This window comes from Poeciliopsis prolifica, unplaced genomic scaffold (assembly GCF_027474105.1).
Source record: "Poeciliopsis prolifica strain line A6 unplaced genomic scaffold, Auburn_PproV2 SCAFFOLD045, whole genome shotgun sequence".
NCBI classification, from domain to species: domain Eukaryota; kingdom Metazoa; phylum Chordata; class Actinopteri; order Cyprinodontiformes; family Poeciliidae; genus Poeciliopsis; species Poeciliopsis prolifica.
The window spans coordinates 4,612,798-4,632,625 of NW_026562420.1; the positions used below are offsets into that span (position 1 = coordinate 4,612,798).

At 38.5% G+C, this 19,828-nt stretch overlaps 1 protein-coding gene across 1 annotated transcript in view; it reads left to right on the top strand.

The window, feature by feature from the left end:
- The window catches only part of pde5ab (phosphodiesterase 5A, cGMP-specific, b), a 75,315-nt gene that overhangs the window by 31,966 nt on the left and 23,521 nt on the right, over nucleotides 1–19,828 (top strand). The window contains exons 8-11 of the mRNA XM_055056568.1: nucleotides 10,667–10,734; nucleotides 15,109–15,217; nucleotides 15,302–15,386; nucleotides 15,775–15,950. Of these exons, the coding sequence (XP_054912543.1) occupies nucleotides 10,667–10,734; nucleotides 15,109–15,217; nucleotides 15,302–15,386; nucleotides 15,775–15,950 (438 nt within the window). The remainder of the gene's footprint in view (nucleotides 1–10,666; nucleotides 10,735–15,108; nucleotides 15,218–15,301; nucleotides 15,387–15,774; nucleotides 15,951–19,828) is intronic.

The window sequence follows — 19,828 nt, forward strand, 5'->3', positions numbered from 1 at the left end:
CCAGTTAGAAGTTTAAAGCAGTTGGGGTTGGGTTCTGGTCAAATTGGAGCAAACTTAAATTTTCTGAGCTCCTTGCAATCTGACACACTATATCCATGGTGAAACATAATGGTGGCAGTATCTTGCTGTGGGTATGATTTTCTTCAGCAGAAACAGGTACATTGGTCAGAGTTTATGGAGCTAAATCCAGTCAAAGAAAATGTGTCGGAGGCTGCATGAGATCTGAGACTGCATTAGACTCTCACCATCCACCAGGACAATCACTGTGAACATACAAATAGCAGTGCACTGGAGTGGTTTAGATAAAAGTAGATTAATGTCTTAGAATGGCCTAATCAAAGTCCAAGCCTAAATTCAATTGAGGACATGTGGCAAAACTTTAAAATGTATGTTCACAGACCCTATTTATCCAATCTGATGGAGTTTGAGTGAGTTATTGAAGAATGAGAAGAAATTTCAGCCTGTGAATTTTCGCAGGCATAGTTCTGCATAATGTACAACTGTATGTTTATGATTTTGGCTTAAAATTATAAACAGCATCAACGATACTAAATATGTTTTAAAAAGATGTTTTGGTCTGCGTACACCAAAACATCTTTTTAAAACATATTTTCATGCAACAAAGCCAACTGTGATGAACAACAACACAGGACCAGTTCACTAATGATACGAAGGGACAGCTGAGTCTATTCCAGCACAACATGCACACACAAGTAACAAGAGCTCCTTTCTGGTTTTCCTATTTCTGACCCATCTGAACAGTTGCCACTCTGGTATGTGTGCATGTTTGATCACATGTGACTGAAAGATCCCTTCTTACATTTCAACATTTTTGATTGAAAAGTTGGTAGAATCTATCGGTGGGCATTGTGGACTTAAAATTTTATTTCAATGTTTTGTGGTACTATTGTCATAATAATAAAAATATGGTAAGCTATTCTTTTTTAGATTACCCTATGGTTGTGATTGTATGGCAAAGCATTTATAGCACCACAAACATTGATCTTTAAAACCATTTTTATTTGAAAAGGATGCTACCTACTTAAAGAAAGTGATTTATATCTGATTGCATTGTAATGCAATCAGAAAATTACATTACAATGTCACTAGGTGACTCAGAACCCATCCAATCACTGAACAACAGATAAATATGTTCTGTGTTATCAGATTTCCAGCTGTAACAGCTGAACAGAAAAAAACACTTATGTTATTATCTGTGTACCTAAAGAGGAATGATCTAGAGCAACGGTGAGCAATTCCAGGCTTTAAGGGCCCGTCTCCTGCAACTTTTACATATGTGTCCACTTCAACTCACCTAAGTCAAATAATGGGGTCATTAGCCGGACTGCAGAGAACTTGACTGCACTTAGAAGGTGATTCAGCTATTTGATTCAGGTGTGTTGGACCAGGGAGACATCCAAGAGTTGCAGGACACCTGCCCTCGAAGACCAGGATTGCCCACGCCTAATCTAGAGCAAGTCCTCAAGAGGTACCATCCTACAACTTTAGATGCATCCTTACTCCCACAGACTGTAATCAAATGGCTGAATTCCCTTACAAGCAGCCATTCAGCTCTGAACAAGTGTTCAGGTAGCAAACCATTCATTTGATTCAGGTGAAGATGATAAGAAACAAAGACATACTTTATTTTAACTGCCAGCTGCAATAGTCTGCTCTCGGCTCCCATACAGAGCTGTCGGCTTGTGATGATGCTTAGCCGCTTCCTCCAGTTTCAAACTCTTCTTATTAAAGTAAAAGTTAGACAACTAAATATAATTGAAATACTGGCTGCCTTCGACAGACAAAGGAGCTAAGTCTAAGAAAGCAAAGTTGCCAGTTTTGCTAGTTTTGATTTACAAGGCATAAGGTGGCAGTTTATTATTATTCAGCCAAAGTAATGGAATAACCTGCTGTAGGCTTATTTTTATTGTCAATGTGGGTCTTCTTATTGAGCTGTGAAAGTAAATCAAATGTGTTACATATCTTTTGCTTTAGGTATTTACTTACTGGAGGGTTTTTTTGTTTGTGCTGCAGAGCCATAGCTAACAGTTAGCTCATCACTTCAGTGGCTCTAAAGGAGCCTTTGGTGTAGAGAGACCAAAGTGTTGCTCCTCCTACACTTTGGACTGAACCATTGTTCTAATAATGGTAGGGGGGACCTAAAAATGTATTGCTTTTTCTTAGCTGAATGGCAGATTTACTTCATTCTTTGTTTCTATTGTCTCTTTTATATTGATAGTTAAATGCAAGGGTTTCTTTCACAATTTCTATGGGAGAACAATTCTAGACTTTTCCAAGATTGGGGGGTGTGGACCCCCTCTCTTGCTAAAATCTGCCCTTTGTCAATAAACACTGGACCCTGGGACAGATTGTGCAGGATCATTTTTAATAAAATTAGTCCATCTGAGGGAATTGAAATACAGTCAGTAGCCTCAGATGCTCAACAAATCACCTCCATGATGAGATTGATCATCGCACATGATAGACGACAGGCGGGCAGCGCTGAACTCACTGCTAAATATGAACATCCATTTTTCTACTGTAATGTAAGTAAAGATTGTTGCAAGAGCAAACAGTGAAATTTATTCCTGGCAGCATCTTTATTTCATAGTTTTATTTTCTTCAAATGACACTGTGTGCACAATTCTAATTTAGTTTTGATCATATCATCATTTCTGTGCATTTTTCCAACTCCAAGCTGCTTAAACTTGAATGCTTGTTGAATATGAACACATTATCTGATGTGTATTTGTTTAATGATGGGGTAAGAAGATCAAACACACTATATCAAGATGTGTATAATCATTAGGCAGCTTCAGGCAAAATGGGCCAAAAAAGAGATTTAAGTGACTCTGAAAAATCCAAAATGTAAAAAGTCTTTCTGAGGGAAGCAGCACTTTTGAAATTGCTGAGATATTGGGGCATGATCACACAACCATCAATCGTTTTGCTGCAAGTCGCTAACAGGGTCGCAAGAAAAAGGCGTAAATTAACTGCCAAAGATTTGAAAAGAACCAAACATGAAGCTACAGGAAGCCATCATCTTCCAGTGCTGTCATTTTCCAGAACTGCAACCTTCCTGCAGTGCCCAGGAGTGCAAGATGTTCAGAGACATGGCCAAGATGAGGAACTGAAATCCGATTGCCATCGAACAAGACACACAAGTTGGAACATCAAGACTGGGCCAAGACAGATCTGAAGACAGATTTTTTAAAAGGTTTTATGGACTGATGAGACGAGAGTGACTCTTGACGGACCAGATGGATGGACATGTGGCTGGATCAGTAATAGGCACAGGCTCCACTTCACATCAGACACGAGCAAGGTGGAGGCAGGGCGCTGGTATGGGCTGGGACTGTTAAAGATGAGCTAGTTGGACCTTTTCAGCTTGAAGTTGGACTCAAAATCAAGTCCTAAACCTACTGCCAGTTTTTAGAAGACACTTTCTTCAAGCTGTGGTCCAGGAAAACGTCTGCATCTTTCAAGAAGACCATGATTTTTCTGCAGGACAATCCTCCATTGCATGCATCAAAGTACTCCACTATGAAAGGCCTTACAGATGAAAGAATAATGAAGTGGTCCCCTTCCTCACCAGACCTAGCACCCATTGACAACCTGTGGGTCTTTCTTAATCAGGAGATTTATGGAGAAGGAAAACGCTTCACATCTCTGATGAGTGTCTGGGAGGCTGTGGCTGTTGCTGCACAAAGGTCAACAGATGGAAACGTGGTCTTTATGACCTCCAAAAGCTGGAGCTACAGTTTGGATCAAAGCACCTTTTTTATTACCATGGCCTAGTCCAGACATAAATCTAATGGAGAATCTCTTGTTAGACCTTAGCTTAATCATATCATCATATAAAATGGAAATAAATATGTGTCTATACAGCACTTTCTCTTAGTGTTTAGGTTTGGCCTTCCTTGCATTGTTTCAAGCATGTCCAGTACCTTACAAAAGGATTGGATCGCTTGAACTTCACAACCTTTTGCCGCTTTTCAGGCTTCAACCATAAACATCTAAAATTTTTATTATCTTGTGAAGAATCAACAACAAGTGGAACACAGTCGTGGGGTGGATCGAAATTTATTGGACATGTTAAAGTTTTTTAACAAAAAACTGCAAAGTGGGGCATGGAATAATATTGGGCCCCTTTATTCCAGTGCAGCAAACTCTCTTAAGAAGATCAGTTGGGATCTCTGAATGATTCAATGTTGTCCTAAAAGACTGATGATGATAAACTGAATCCACCTGTGTGTAATAAAGACCCCAATAAATGCACCTACTCTGTGATCAAACTCAGGTTGTGTGTCAAGCACAGAGATCATGATGACCAGGGAACATGTCAGGCAGATCCAAGATGCTGTTGTGGAGAAGTTTAAAGCAGGATTTGGATACAAAAAGATTTTCCAAGATTTAAACATCTCAAGAAGTACTGAACACGTGATCATATTGAAATGGAAGGAGTATCAGACCACTGCAAATCTTCCAAGACCAAGATGTCCTGTTTAACGTTCATCTGGAACAAGGAGAAGTCTGATCAGAGATGCAGCCAAGAGGCCCATGATCACTCTGGATCTACAGACAGCTGAGGTGGGAGAGTCTGTCCATGGGACAACAATCAGTGGTACACTGCACAAATCGGGCCTTTATGGAAGAGTGGCAAGAAGAAAGACATTCCTCAAAGATATCCATAAAAAGTCTGGTTTAAAGTTTGCCACAAGCCACCTGAGACACCAAACATGGAAGAAGTTGCTCTGGTCAGATGAAACCAAAATCAAACTTTTGGTCACAATGTAAAATGATATGTTTGGTGTAAAAGCAGCACAGCTCATCGCCCTGAACAAACCATCCTCTCTGTGAAACATGGTGGTGGCAGCATCATGGTTTGGGCCTGCTTTTCTTCAGCAGGGATAGGGAAGATGGTTAAAACTGATGGGAAGACGGATGGAACAAAATACAGAAGAAAACCTGTTGTTGTCTGTAAAACAACAACTGGGAAGAAGATTTATCTTCCAACAAGACAATGATTCCAAACATAAAGCAAAACCTACAATGGAATGGTTCACAAATGAACGTATCCAGGTGTTAGAATGGCCAAGTCAAAGTCCAGCCTCACTGAGCTCCAGCTGTTTGCCAGGAAGAATGGGCAAGAATTTCAGTCTCTCAATGTGCAAAACTGATGGACAAAACCAAGCGACTCGCAGCTGTAATTCAAAAGGTGGCGCTACAAAGTATTATTGCAAGGGGGCCGAATAATATTTCATGCTTTGTAGTTTTTTATTTGTTAAAAAAGTTTGAAATGTCCAATAAATTTTGTTCCACCTCATGATTGTTTCCCATTTGTTGATTCTTCACAAAATAATGAAACTTTTAGCTCTTTATGTTTGAAGCTTGAAAAGCGGAAAAAGGTTGAAAAGTTCTAGGGGCCCAATACTTTGGTAAAGTACTGTAGCTACTGACATAGCCTCAGCTCGTAAATATTTGTTCCTCACAGGAACTCTGTCGAGACAAGCTGTCGCCTCATTGCTTACTTCTCTCCTCTCTTTCTCTCTATTCTGTTTCTTTCCCTACCAAACATTTACCCAGAGATTATTGCCTTCTTCTGGCCTATTCCACACATCCATCTTTATGCAGGTGTCAGTATTTCACGTTTGTATTTTTTCAACCAGGTCCATTATTCAGCAGATTTTAACGCAGTGTTTTCTAGAGGAAAAGTTTCTGTATTTTGGAGGTGCAGTAAGAGGCAGTCCGGAAAGAGCAAGACATGTTTGCTGTCTTCATTTTGCTCATGTGTGGTGTCACGTTGGGAACTGTCTTCATTATGTGCTGTATACTCTCTATATAGTTTAATTTTCTCTGCACTTACCCGTATAAAGGCCAGGAGATGTTTAGCTTTAACTGACATTTTTATTCTGCAATCTTGATTTTTGTGGTACTCAAGTTGCTCTGTGTGAATGTTACTGCGCTGCATCTCAGTGTGTTGGCATTTGCAAGTATAAATGTGTCTGTGGTGTTTACATAAATTATGTCTGATTGGGTTTGACACTGTCATAGTTTCTTCCCCCACTTGTTTAATTCTCTAAAGAGGAAGTAAGGAGCTGGAAATGAAGACATGTCCCCTGACACATATGAGAAAACATTTCTCAGAATTTCTGCATGCACAGTCTATATTAATAGTTATATCCTTAAGCTATAAGCACATATAGATACTGTAATATCTACATATGCTTGAACCTTTCCACATATTGTCACATTAATTACAGATGGGGATGTTAATTAATCAGAGCTGATAAAGAAAAATGCCACATGGTTTTAAAGGATGACTGAACCTTAAATTAACTTTTATTTATTAGATGAGATAATAAATAATTTCTCATTTATTTATTAGATGAGATAAAAGTTTCTTTCACACTGCATTGCACTCTAAAAAGTGTTTTTGGCTGATTTTCATCTTATGTATTTATGTTCATTAGGCCTGTCGCGATAAACGGTAAATCAATTAATCGCAATAATTAAAACTATCGACCTCATTTTAATTATCGTCTATATCGTTTCTTCCTGCCTTTTTCTCTTACTGTTGATGACACTGAATGAAAAAAGCCTCAACTCCGGTGCTCTCCACTGACCCTCCTTCCTTATTTCCTTAGTGTAATGCCCAGCGCGCTGCACCATCTGATGTCGCGGATTGTCAAAACCTGAGAGACACATTAGCCGACAGAAATCCTCGCTAAAACGGTTCGATCGAACCGTGTTGTGTCCAACAATGGACACAAAATAATAAGTCCAGTTCACTAATATTGAAACCAGACATTAATCAATTGCTTACTACAATCTTCCTGCAATGCATGCGGCTAGTGTCAGTCTGACTGAATGAAAATCATTATAAACTATTTATGTCACGTTAACGAAGAACAGCGGAAAAGTTTTTTCTGGTAGAAATTTCGCTCCAACTCCTCCTAGTTATTTATATTTTCTTTGCATGAAATGTTGAATAAACATTCATGTTGTTTCCGATGTCTGCTGGACTTCGGGTTGCATCGTGTCAGCTGTTCGGGATTCCCTCCGTGTTTCCCCTCAGAAAGCAGGAGGAGAATCCGCGCTTTCTGATTGGCTACCGGTCACATTCAACAGGCTGCGTCACTCTCCCAGTCTGGATAAATCCTTGATCGGAGCGGCCACAACGATCTACCGTAACACACAAGGGACAATCTCAGAACGAAGAACGTTCTCAGATTGTCGTTCTGGGTAGAAAATCCTGTAGTTTGAACTATTGCATCATTCAGTCGGATTCTTCTCTATTTAAATCTAATTGTTACTGAAGCCCAATATACTATACAGACTTCATAATCTGCACTCTTTTGGTTGAATGCAGTGTTTATTTCCACTTTGGCTTCATGTTGTTTAGTTTTTATTCAAGTACATTTATTGCTAATGGAGACTAAGAATCTATTTTAGTTTTGGTTGTTTTATTTATTTTGTGTATCAGTGCCAGTGTCAAGTGTCTTTTGAAAGTAAAGTGTATCTATCTTTGGCAGGAAATCGCATGTATTATTATGTAATTTCCATTAAATCAATGTAAAAAGGTCTTCAAACAATATTATCGTTTATCGCAATAATTTTTGAGACAATTTCTCGTCCAGCAAAATCTGTTATCGTGACAGGCCTAATGTTCATTAATCTCACATAATTCATTTGATTTATTGATGACAACTTCACTTTTATGTGTTCAATTAATTAATTTACAATGCTAAACCACTTAATTAAATTAAAGGAACTTTTTACTTTAACTTTGCTTGAAACAACTGAGTTCAAAGCCAGTTTTGTGACCTATTTCTGACCAATTTATTATGATAATCCAATTCATTTCATCCAACTGAATTGACTAAAATTTTATAACTAAGTTTTTATAACTTAATTCATTCAGTGTGTTTAACATGACAAATTTAAGTCACTCTTACTTAAATCATTTATTTTCTTCTAATAATTCAAATCTCTTTGAATATTGGCTTCAACTTCTGTGAAGTTGAAGCCGATACCAATTGAAGCAATTAAGTTGGACCAATTAAGAAATGTGCTTTGATCTAAACTCATTTTGGACCAAATTTTGTTGAACCAACTTAATAAATTGAGTGACTATAAGGCCACATAAGGAGACCTTAGTTCTCAATATGGCTGCAGGTTCAATTCCAGCCTGATGATCTTTGTTGCATGTTGTCCCTCTCTGTCATTACCCACTTTCCTATCTAACTACTGTTAAAAAAAGTTCCCTGAGGCAAAACACCCTGGTAAAAAAGAGATCACTTATTAACTTCCTTCTTTATTTGATGTCATCTAAACAATTTGAGTAAGACTGGCTTAAATTTGTCAACTTTGTTCAACTTGTTTCTTGTTAACGAGTGTGTCAAACCAACAGGTTGCTGTGAGTCCATTTGTCCCCTTTACTTGTGGTGGCACTGCATCAAGAACTGCTGAAGGAAACGAAATGAAAACTTTTGAAGAAAACAGAGTGCAACTTTCTTCTTAACAAAATGCACACATAAAATGGATGCCACTTTTGTCTTTGAGCCTTTTCTCCTGTCAGCGTACACACATAGCTTTGTTTTGGTTGCATTTACCCTGAATGCCCTGCACTTTCGGGGGAGATTTGGTTCCTTGGACAGAGTAAAGCATAAAAACAAACTGCAGCAGTAGAAAATGTAACAAATTTTATAATTTTGGTCCCCAATTGAACCAAGTCTACCAGAGTATCATCTGTGAAAACACTGAAATGCATGAAAGAAACAGAAATTCCTCTCCTGTCCTGTGATTCTTTTTGCTGTCCTTCCTCGTCAGGTACAGCTTTCATGAATAGCTCCAAATATATCCTGGATTTGGTCCAATTTTCCATTATCCTGCATTATCCGGTTAAACCTTCCTGTTTGTCACAGACCCCTAAAAATGTCATAACATTGCTGGCTCCTTTTTCAGTTTAAAACATCTTCACGTAGATGGATATACGACTACGGGGCAAAGCTGTGTGTTTAGCATGCGTGCTAAACACACATTATTCCAAAGTGAAGACGCTTCTTCCAGCTTCAACATCCTGTCCCTACACTTTAAATGGAAAAAATTATACCTTTGTGAGGGTCTGAGAGAGGAAATTGAGAAAAAACAAGTCCCGATGAGAAGGGAAGGCAAAAGTAGTGTTGAAGTAAACTCTGCTTGAGGAAAGGATTAATAAGTGACAGATCAACATTTTTTCCCTACTTTACTTCCAGGCAGTATGCACGGTTTTACTGTTGTATACTTTGTTGTGGTAATGTAATTTCAGAGTAGGAGGTATCCAATATGACTAGAGCTGTCACCATAAACCACAGAGGAGCTTCTCCCTAGAATGAGCTCCGGTCTGTATTCCATTAGATCAGCTAAAATCTGCATTCAGACCAAAATGCGTTGTGCGTGCGAAAAAGGTGTGCAACGTCTTAAGTTGGATACACACTTAAAGTCAAACTGTCGGACGAGAGAGAGAAGAGAAGTCTGAAAGTTGTGGGTCTGATTCCACCTTTTTCCAGCCACATTTCAATGTGCTCCTAGGCAGTGGAGGGCAGACCTTTGTTTTAGAGCTTGAGCTTTTTCTTTTTACTAAATATGAAAACATTTTAGTGCACTTAGATGCCTCTAAATTAATCTTTTTGCATAAATTCAAAAGAATAATTTATATAGCTGTCTGTAAACCTTCAGTTGAATAAAGTTTGACTTTAGTATTGAACTTTTAACTATCGACTGTTAAGATTTCTTCAGGTAGTTTATAATAGCAGTTTGATTGTGCTTTTATTTTGAAGTGGGTGATGACTGGTCACACTGTAGTTCTGTTTCCTGCCTTTTTCCCCCTAAAACCTTTATTTCAAACAAGAAACGTAGGAGCAAAATGAAACACAGACAGTAAAAAATATAGAAACATAAGATGTAAACATAAACAAGTACAATATCTAACGGTTTTGTAGAACATGTAAATTATAATATCAAAAGTAAATTGTAACTCATGGGTTGCATTCTTTTAAGGATATATTATTTACATTGAAATTAGCATTTAGAATTAGCTTCCACAAAATGTAACATTGAGGTAGCACTCATTGCAGAACTGATTATCATTTGTGCTTATGGTTAGACTTAGCACAACTATGTTTTAGTAAGTGGTGCTGATGGAGATTATCCTTTCTCCATTTAGGTTCTTAATGTATAAGGTTCAAGAAGAGTCAGTGAGTTTAATTCATCAAATCCATTTTTTAAGACTAAATTGCAGTGCTGGTCCATCTTCATGCTTTCCTTATGGGAGAACAAAACAAAAATAATTTGTCACTTCCTTTAACCTTAGCTTTGTATCTATGTGTGCGTGGGTACTGTGTGCGTACGTGTGTGCGCGCATGTGTGTGTGCGTGTGTGTGCATGTGTGAGCATGCAAGCAGCTAAAAGAAATAGAGGAAAACACAGAATTAGTGCCTGACACTCCCCTGGCATGACACTTACTCTCAAGTTGCCTACTGATCTGGGTATCAGTGAATGGATGTGTGCATGTTGTGAATGTGACTGGCTGCAGTGTAAAACACACTGAGTGGTTGGTATGACTAGGAAATTTAGACTATTTGCTTTTTCCAAGTCAAATAAATTTGTTTCATTCTTTTTGTAGAATTCCTTCTCCAGTGTGTTTCACATGGAACATGAGGAGCTGAGGGAAGTCCTAGATACTCCCAAAAGGTAAGAGGATCCCCTTAGCAGCAGGCTGTCCCAGACTGGCTCTGCTTTTCCCTCCCTCAGAGGCCATTTGATGATAGTTGTCTGACAGACACTTTCATAAAGATTCATTATTATCATATGGAGGGAAATGTATCTTCTTGACATAATATTGAAATCAAAAAGAGAAACATGGAGCAAAAACAGTCTCAGTATTCACAAATGTACTAAACAAGATTCACAAATGGACAGAAACAACATTTTACTTGTTGCTTCAGCCAATCATATGAACAGACCCCACGTTGGGGTAACTTAGTCAATCACATTAACCCATTCCAACAGCACTGTAGCCATGTACAGAAATTTTGGACCTCAGCATTGCTTCTGGCAACGACAGAGGAGCAGTAAGTGAAATATCTACCCTAACATATTTAGCTACTTATATCTTTATATGATTATGATGGGGAAACATTGCCGATTGGGTCAAATTTTAGACTTCAACAGAGGAAGCAGTGATTTCCCATTAATCAAGAGTCCAGACACTCTGGACAAAACAAATAGTGTTGGACTGGTTTTTACCAGTCCATTTCATGCAATCACTATGATTGCATGAAATGGACTGTTTTTCTGGGTTGATGGTAGTGACTGTGGTAGGAGTTTGCCCGACCACCGGAAAAATATGGTAGCAATTCTTCAGTAGAACCAGCTACAACTAATTAGCTTCACCTTCCAAAATTCCAGAAAAATTGCTCATATCTTCGGTGAAATCCTCATAACTTCTTCCATCCATATTTTCTTTACATCCTTGTCCCAAGTGAGGTCAGGAGAGGTGCTGGTGCTTATCTCCATTGAAACATTTCGGGTGAGAGGTGGGGTGACCCTGGACAGGTCGCCAATCTATTGCAGGGCAAGACAGAGACAGACAGAAAAAACAACCATGCACACACACCTAAGGATAATTTAGAAAAAAACAACCTGACAGTCATGTTTTTGAACTGTGGGAGGAAGCCGGAGTACCCAGAGAGAACCCACACATGCACAGGGAGAACATGCAAACTCTATGCAGAAAGACCCCGGGCCGGGAATCGAACCCGGCTGCCCAACAGATGATGGCAGAAGAGATGAAGCACTCAACAATAGACTTAGACAGGATCTGCAGCATCTTGCTGCAAACCTTGTGTCCACACTGCATCCTGAAGAGACCCAATTCTGATTTTTTTTTTGACGCAATGCGACCTGCATCTGATCTTTTTACAACAGTCTGAACAGCACAGGTCAGACTCTTTTCGAATGTGACCCAGGCCACTTGGGTATCCGATATGTATCCGATTCAAATGTGACCCAATGTCCAGGTTGCATTCATCTAACCTGAACGTCAATGATACTGGACAAATATTCCTATCCTGCATCCTGATACACTCAAGCAGGAATGAAAACCACAATCAATGAGTATCAAGTTGCTAAGATGCTCCTCCGGTCAGACAACAAATTCAAAATCGTAAGCTTTGCTCCACCGTTAGCATCCATGTTTACTTCTGCAAACACTGAGCACTTCTTCTTTTTGTGGCAGTTGGCAGAACACTGAGAACGCTGATGTTATTGCGCCCTCTACGGCGCATGTAGGACACGTTCAGGTGGTTTGCCTGTTCACTCTGGAGAACACATACAGGTCGCGTATATTTGGAAGTGTGAATGGCCCTGGCAGAAAATAAAATAAAATCTGATTTGACAAAAAAATCAAAATCAGGTCACTTCAGGCTGCAGTCTGAACGTAGCCTTAGATTCCTCAGGAAATACAGTCTGCTCTGTGTCTTCTAATGCAAAAAAAAACCAATGGAAAAAGGTGAAAACATCCAAACCTGACCTGTGACCTTTCAGTAGCAGGATGTATGCTGTATCACATGGTTAGCTTCCTAAATTTCTGAGACTTTCCCAATGTCTCCAGACATGTAGTGGTTATTGTTTTAAAGCTTATGATTTGTGCATACCTGAATCAGAATGTTGAATGGCACGAATGATTCCTTGTTGGCAACACATTTAAAGAAGCTTTTTATTATTATTTTAAATCCAGGAGTCTTATAGTTTGGTATGAAAAATTCTTCTATATGACAACATTGAGCAAGAGAAGGTCTTTTCTTCCACATCACCTGCTCAGGCAAAAGTTGATATAGAAAATTTTGCAATATAATATAAATGTGGCTTTAAAAAGGCATTCGAATATATGAGAAAGTGAAAACTATTTCCATGGGTGTAAAGTGTTACAATGTGATGTATGGATATTTTCCTCTTTGTGGATGTTATTTGTGGGTACAAGAACAGGGAAAGAGAAAATGATAGTTGTGGAAAACATTCTGAGAATAGCAGAGTGAGACAAAAACCAGATGTCCTTTTTTTGCCCTGTTGTCCTTTAGATATCCTTCTCTTTTTCAACCAGCTGCCAGTGCAGTTTCTCCTAATCTAATAACTTCTGTGAATGTCATTATGTGTTTGTGCTGGATTTCCTCTTGGTAAGATCAGATCCAGTAAAATTGGACATGTCCAACAGGGCCAACTTGGGAGAGGAGGGGTCCTGCAGGATGTTTGCTTTAACCGGCTGCAATCACAGGAGGCTTTTTATAGTGGCATTAACCAAGGCCTGCGGCTTCCCAGTGACCCTCTATCTGTTTCTCCAAAGCAGGAAGTTCAGTCGAGCAAAACCAATGTTTATCTGACTCGTAAGAATCACAGACGGAGCATTTCAAGTAGAAAAAGTTGAACAATTACGTTGCCCTGTTTACAGAGTTGGACTGTCACTTTTTGGGTGATGGCAGTAGTGAGACCTATTTTAACTCAATCAAACAGAGAGAAGGGAGAGAAAATGTGAATTGAGCGAGCGAGCACATATACTACATGCATGTGTGACAACTTCCTTTACCCGTCCCATCATACACACATTGGTTGGATTTTATGCCATTTACTGATATATAAATAGCACAGTGAGCTTCCCTCCTGGTCCACTAGTCACTCTGTATACTGTAACAAAACTCCAAGTTAGCCTTTGAACAGAAACCAATACTACTCAGAAGAGAACCGGATTTGATGCCTTAACCCAGCACAGAGCTGAACAGACTGTGTGGAACCTCCGGTTTCCCCTCACATTCACAGGCAACCAGTAGGGGGCGCAAAAAACCACAAGACAATTACAAAACAAGAATTTCATGTGTATATTCAATACCCGTTACACATGCTCAGAATGTCAATCCGATTATGCGCACTGAATCTAGATGGGAAATAATATTGGATGAGAAATTAGCCTGAGGCTTTGTGTAAAAGCCAAGAAAGAACAAAAAGTTAGAAACTCAGAAATAATGCTTTGGTTTCACTGTACTGGTGCAGATTATTGATGTCTATGTGAAACAAGCTGGACAGTCCAAAATGGCTTAGTGACTTCCAGCTGTGGTTACATTTCTGCTACAATACCAGAAGTAAAAATATGAGGTCATAATGAAGTATTTCTGAACTTACTTTACTTTCATCACCTTAAATGCAACATATAGTATATTATGTACAATTTAACAGAAAAAAAATCACTATGTGTGGAGAAAAGTATAAACATAAAAAAGGTGCAATATTATGATTGCAAACCATTGAAGTAATACTTTGTTGAAACATCATTTGATTTGATGTATGTTTGGGACTCGATGATGCTGAAAAATGAAATCTCTCTTCAGCTTTCTAGCATAATGGTTTCCCACCCTTCATGCTGCAAATTTAAAAGAAACTTTTAGGAAACTTTTTTTTTATGTTTTTCCAAAAAGAGTACAGAATTGTAATCACCCTTTAATTAGAGATATTTAGAGCAGGGCCCGTCAGACTTCAGGATTCATGAAGAGCAGGATTCACAATGTGAGCTGGTCCAGTTCACTGTAAAAACAAACTTTTTACAGTGAAATGAACGAAATAAAAAGGATATTTGGCTATCATGTGTCTGTACCCTGGCAAGAGGTTCTAAAGGTATCAACATGCACACAGGTTGTTTTGCCATCTGTGGTGGCAGAGTGGACTGCTCTCTGAAGCAGATAACATCTTGTGCAAAGGGTCAATAATTTGTTCTTCTGTTCATATGCTGTTCTACTTTAAACCAACTGAATGTTTAGACTTTTAATGGCGAGCTGGGGACATCCAGGGGCTGATGTGTTCAGGATCAGTAGATCCGAGGGAATTAGCCACAGACGGGCAAATTAAATACATTTCAAAATGTCTCTTATAATATGTTTCCAAGGCCTAAACTAAATCCACACTCTGTGATCTCTCCAAATACAGATATAATCATTTGTGAAGATAACCTTATCAGCTTATGGTTTGGTCCATTTGAATGTGACTAAAAGTATTTGCTATGTTGTGTGTTTTCTTCCTCAGAGACTGTGATGTCAGTCAGATAAACTACATGTACGCTCAGTATGTTAGAAACACCATGCAACCTCTCAACATCACTGACGTTACCAAGGACCAGCGCTTCCCTTGGACAGTCTGTGCCTCACACTTCCTCACTTTTCTTTACTTCATTTTTTTCCCCCAGTCTTATTAAGTAATTTCCTTTGTTGTTTAACAGTGTGAAAGCCCCGATCACTCCACCAGTCGGATAAAAAGTTTGCTCTGCACTCCAATCAGAAATGGCAAGAAAGACAAAGTCATAGGTACGGGCCATGTTGCTTTCTCTGTTTACGGGCCCAAATTTCACCATTTTGGGATTGAATCTGGTAGATCAGCTCAAGGTTCTGCAAAGATGAGGGATTTTTAAAATAAATGCCACAGATAAGTTGGAGCATTTAGCAATAACCTCCACTACTCTAAACTCAATAGCAATAAACTCTACTGCACCCATTGACTCTTAAAGTCTCATGACTGAAACATGTCGGGTTTCCCATAGTAGTGGCAGTGAAATGCTAGTGGGGATGATTTGCTAAATTTCTTTGTAAGAACCAAATTGAACAATTTATTTTGTGTGTCTGCGTGTGAATGCGTGCGTGTGTGTGTGGTTGGGTGTGTGTGTGCGGGTGTTCGTGTGTGTGTGCATGCATGTAGGTGTGTGCCAGTTGGTGAACAAAACGGATGAAGCGTCAAGCAATGTCAAAACCTTCAACAGAAATGATGAGCAGTTCCTGGAAGCATTTGCCATCTTCTGTGGCCTTGGCATTCAGAACACACAGATGTATGAGACTGTGGAGAGAGCCAGGGCCAAACAGGAGGTCACTCTGGAGGTCAGTCTTGCTTACCCTGCTCAGATCTAGAAGAACACATTGGACCCTGCCTAGTTCAGTGTTCAAAGATTTGTAAAAGGTAACTCCAAATTATCTGCGGAACATTTGCAGATTTTTTTCTTGAGTAAATACTCAACAGAAAAATAGATATATACTCAAATGTTTGAAAGAAAATGGGAAGCTGAATGACAGTATTGGGTGACATTAAAGCATCCAATCCAGACAATCATTTTCCTTGGCACTGATTGGCTGTACCCCCAAGAATGGAGATAAAATAGGAATGTCACGATCCAAAATAGATATCAGAAATCGGTCCGATGTCACTGATTTCAAGTATCAACTACTCATGATTACTGTGACCTATGAAACACAGGAAGAAAGCTCTGAATAATTTAAAGCAGAGTTAGCTTTACAACAATATTGCAAACCTTGAACATGTCACATCTTGTTGGCAAAATATTTTCTTTGTTTGGGACCCAAAGGGGCAATGGGCCGTCTGAAAGTGGGCTTAAGATCAAGGAGTCTTCATATTTGCAATGAAATGACTTAGGTTGTATGTTCATGTTGAGTCAAAAATGACCTGTTTCTTTAATAACATTTTATTTGACGGGTTGTGAATAAGACTGTCATAAACACCATCATAAATATGACATAACAGCTGTCATGAACACAAGTGAGTCTCCATGAATATTCGGTAGGTTGGCTGAATATTCATGCCAACCTACTGAACAGAGAGACACTTTAAATGCAAAGTTGACATTATTCAAAATGTCGTTATGACAACTTGACATTAACCAAGAAATGATGATTTGATATAAATTTGTTATAAAAGTATTACTGATCAAACTTTAAAAACTTATATACCTCTATGCAGTAATATTTAATATTACCTTGATGCAGTTCACAAACAGGCGTGGAGTGTGTTGATGAAGAAGAACTCTTCCATCATGTGGGGCCAAACTAACACAAATATAGGTTAGTTTAAAACCAAAATTTGAGACAAATGTTTATATTTGCAATTGTTCAAATTGCGTTGTTAATTAATTTGAGTAATTAAGAACATTGTTTGGTAATGTTGATGGGAGGTTTTGTAAATTATTTTTTGACCACTTTTTAGAGCCTGAAAACATCAAATTGAGATTATTTTTCATTTTTGACTAAGTTGTAAGACATTTTTAGTAATTATTTTGTCTCTAATTTTACAAGAAATAAATCATATATTTTTACAAAACAATCAAATGGAGAGTGTGTGCAAATCAAACCACTCGTTACCAGTCACGGCCTTAGTTGGAATTTTTTGGTTTTGGAACATAGAAGGCTGCGACATGGTGCTTGTGTTCTTTACTTTGCTGACGTTAGCCACCTGAAGAACAATATTAGCCTAAAGACACATGGTGGAGAGTGAGGAGGAGGAGGAGTGGGCAAATGTGGCTAATGAAGACATGCTAGGGGTGTGGAGGATGATAATGAAGACCAGCCACCAGAGAAAGAAGCCCCTTATTTGACCAGAGAATTTTTTCCCCCAAGAAAAATTAGGTAAGTAATTTTGAATTACTATTTTCTCCAGGTAAAGGTTTGTGGGCGGGGACAGGTAAGTGGGGAAAAGGGAGCAGGAATCAACTTCCACCTGCTGAGTTAATAAGTTACATTTTAGACAACTAAGCGTTGTCAAATGTAAAACTGGTGTTTAATCTATTTATATACTAATAAACTTCTTGCAAATGTCCATAAGCCAGAGTATCTGGTTGGAATAAATTTTGAATGCTCATTAAGTGAAAAGCTACACTTATGTGCCTGAAACTATACACTAAATGATGCATTCTAAATAACAGGCTGAATGTACTTCTGCAAACAAATATTTGGTTAGAATCATTGTATTCATTCTTAGTCATTGTGCTTCTTGTATTAAGAAATCATTATATTGCACTTTGTAACAACCAGTCAAGACATTTGTCTGCCAGTCTACCATTCTGACAGTGGACAGACAGCAAGGGACATTCTTGGAATAGTATTTAAATAAAGGCTGAATTACAATCACATTGTTTTTTGCTTATTTGTTTTTGTTCCTTTTTTGAAGTGACCTCAGTGAGTCATCACCCACTATGAGAATGTCCAGAAGAGAATCACCACGTTTGAATTCATGAAAAGGCTTTCACCATGATTAACACTGACCACAGTCACTTCAAGAATAGCAATAATTTCTGAGCATTAACAGACATCTTTAAAGATCTGCTTCCAGGAAATGAAGACAAGAAGAAGATCCCTGTTATCAGAGCGTTACAGGAGCGTTAATGAAGGAGATATCTGACTGTTGAAATAACCCATTTTCTTAAGTTAATGATTAAGTAATTCTGTTTTAGTTTTCCATCACTGTTTCAGAGTTACAATATACTGACCAGATGTGAAACCCTCTAAAAAACAAGTAAGTTTTTGTTTTATCCCAATGTGCAGAGGGTTCGTTCTCCAGCTATGATGGTGGTTAAAAGTAGTCCAGTGTTTTCCGCTTCACTTGACGCAAGACTTAATATCAATGACTCTGTTAGCATGGCATATGACATATGAAATAACACTGAATAACATTAATAATTGTTGGTACTTGTTCCACTTGAAGTAAAAGGAATTATTTTACTGTTGTGAAATCATTTCACAGTGTGGTAAAGCTTAATGAAATCTTTAATGTTGGTCCTACTTGTTTTGCCTTGTTATTTCAGGCAGGGGAAATATTAATTACAGTTCTGTCACTGTTTTGTTCGACAGTATAATCTTAATGACACATTATTATGACTACCATTATTACATATTTGACATATGATCTTGGTTAATGTCAAGTTATCATAACGACATTTTGAATAATGTCAACTTTGCATTATCCTGTTATGGACTGATGTCCATAATAGGTTTATGACATTGTCATAAACACTGTCATGTTTATGACAGTTTCATAACAGTCTTATTCACAACACATCAAAGTGTTACCACTTCTTTTAATTATTGTTCCAAATATACACTGTGTGCACAATTCTAATTTAGTTTTGATCATATCATCATTTCTGTGCATTTTTCCAACTCCAAGCTGCTTAAACTTGAATGCTTGTTGAATATGAACACATTATCTGATGTGTATTTGTTTAATGATGGGGTAAGAAGATCAACACACTATATCAAGATGTGTATAATCATTAGGCAGCTTCAGGCAAAATGGGCCAAAAAAGAGATTTAAGTGACTCTGAAAAATCCAAAATTGTAAAAAGTCTTTCTGAGGGAAGCAGCACTTTTGAAATTGCTGAGATATTGGGGCATGATCACACAACCATCAATCGTTTTGCTGCAAGTCGCTAACAGGGTCGCAAGAAAAAGGCGTAAATTAACTGCCAAAGATTTGAAAAGAACCAAACATGAAGCTACAGGAAGCCATCATCTTCCAGTGCTGTCATTTTCCAGAACTGCAACCTTCCTGCAGTGCCCAGAAGTGCAAGATGTTCAGAGACATGGCCAAGATGAGGAACTGAAATCCGATTGCCATCGAACAAGACACACAAGTTGGAACATCAAGACTGGGCCAAGACAGATCTGAAGACAGATTTTTTAAAAGGTTTTATGGACTGATGAGACGAGAGTGACTCTTGACGGACCAGATGGATGGACATGTGGCTGGATCAGTAATAGGCACAGAGCTCCACTTCACATCAGACACGAGCAAGGTGGAGGCAGGGCGCTGGTATGGGCTGGGACTGTTAAAGATGAGCTAGTTGGACCTTTTCAGCTTGAAGTTGGACTCAAAATCAAGTCCTAAACCTACTGCCAGTTTTTAGAAGACACTTTCTTCAAGCTGTGGTCCAGGAAAACGTCTGCATCTTTCAAGAAGACCATGATTTTTC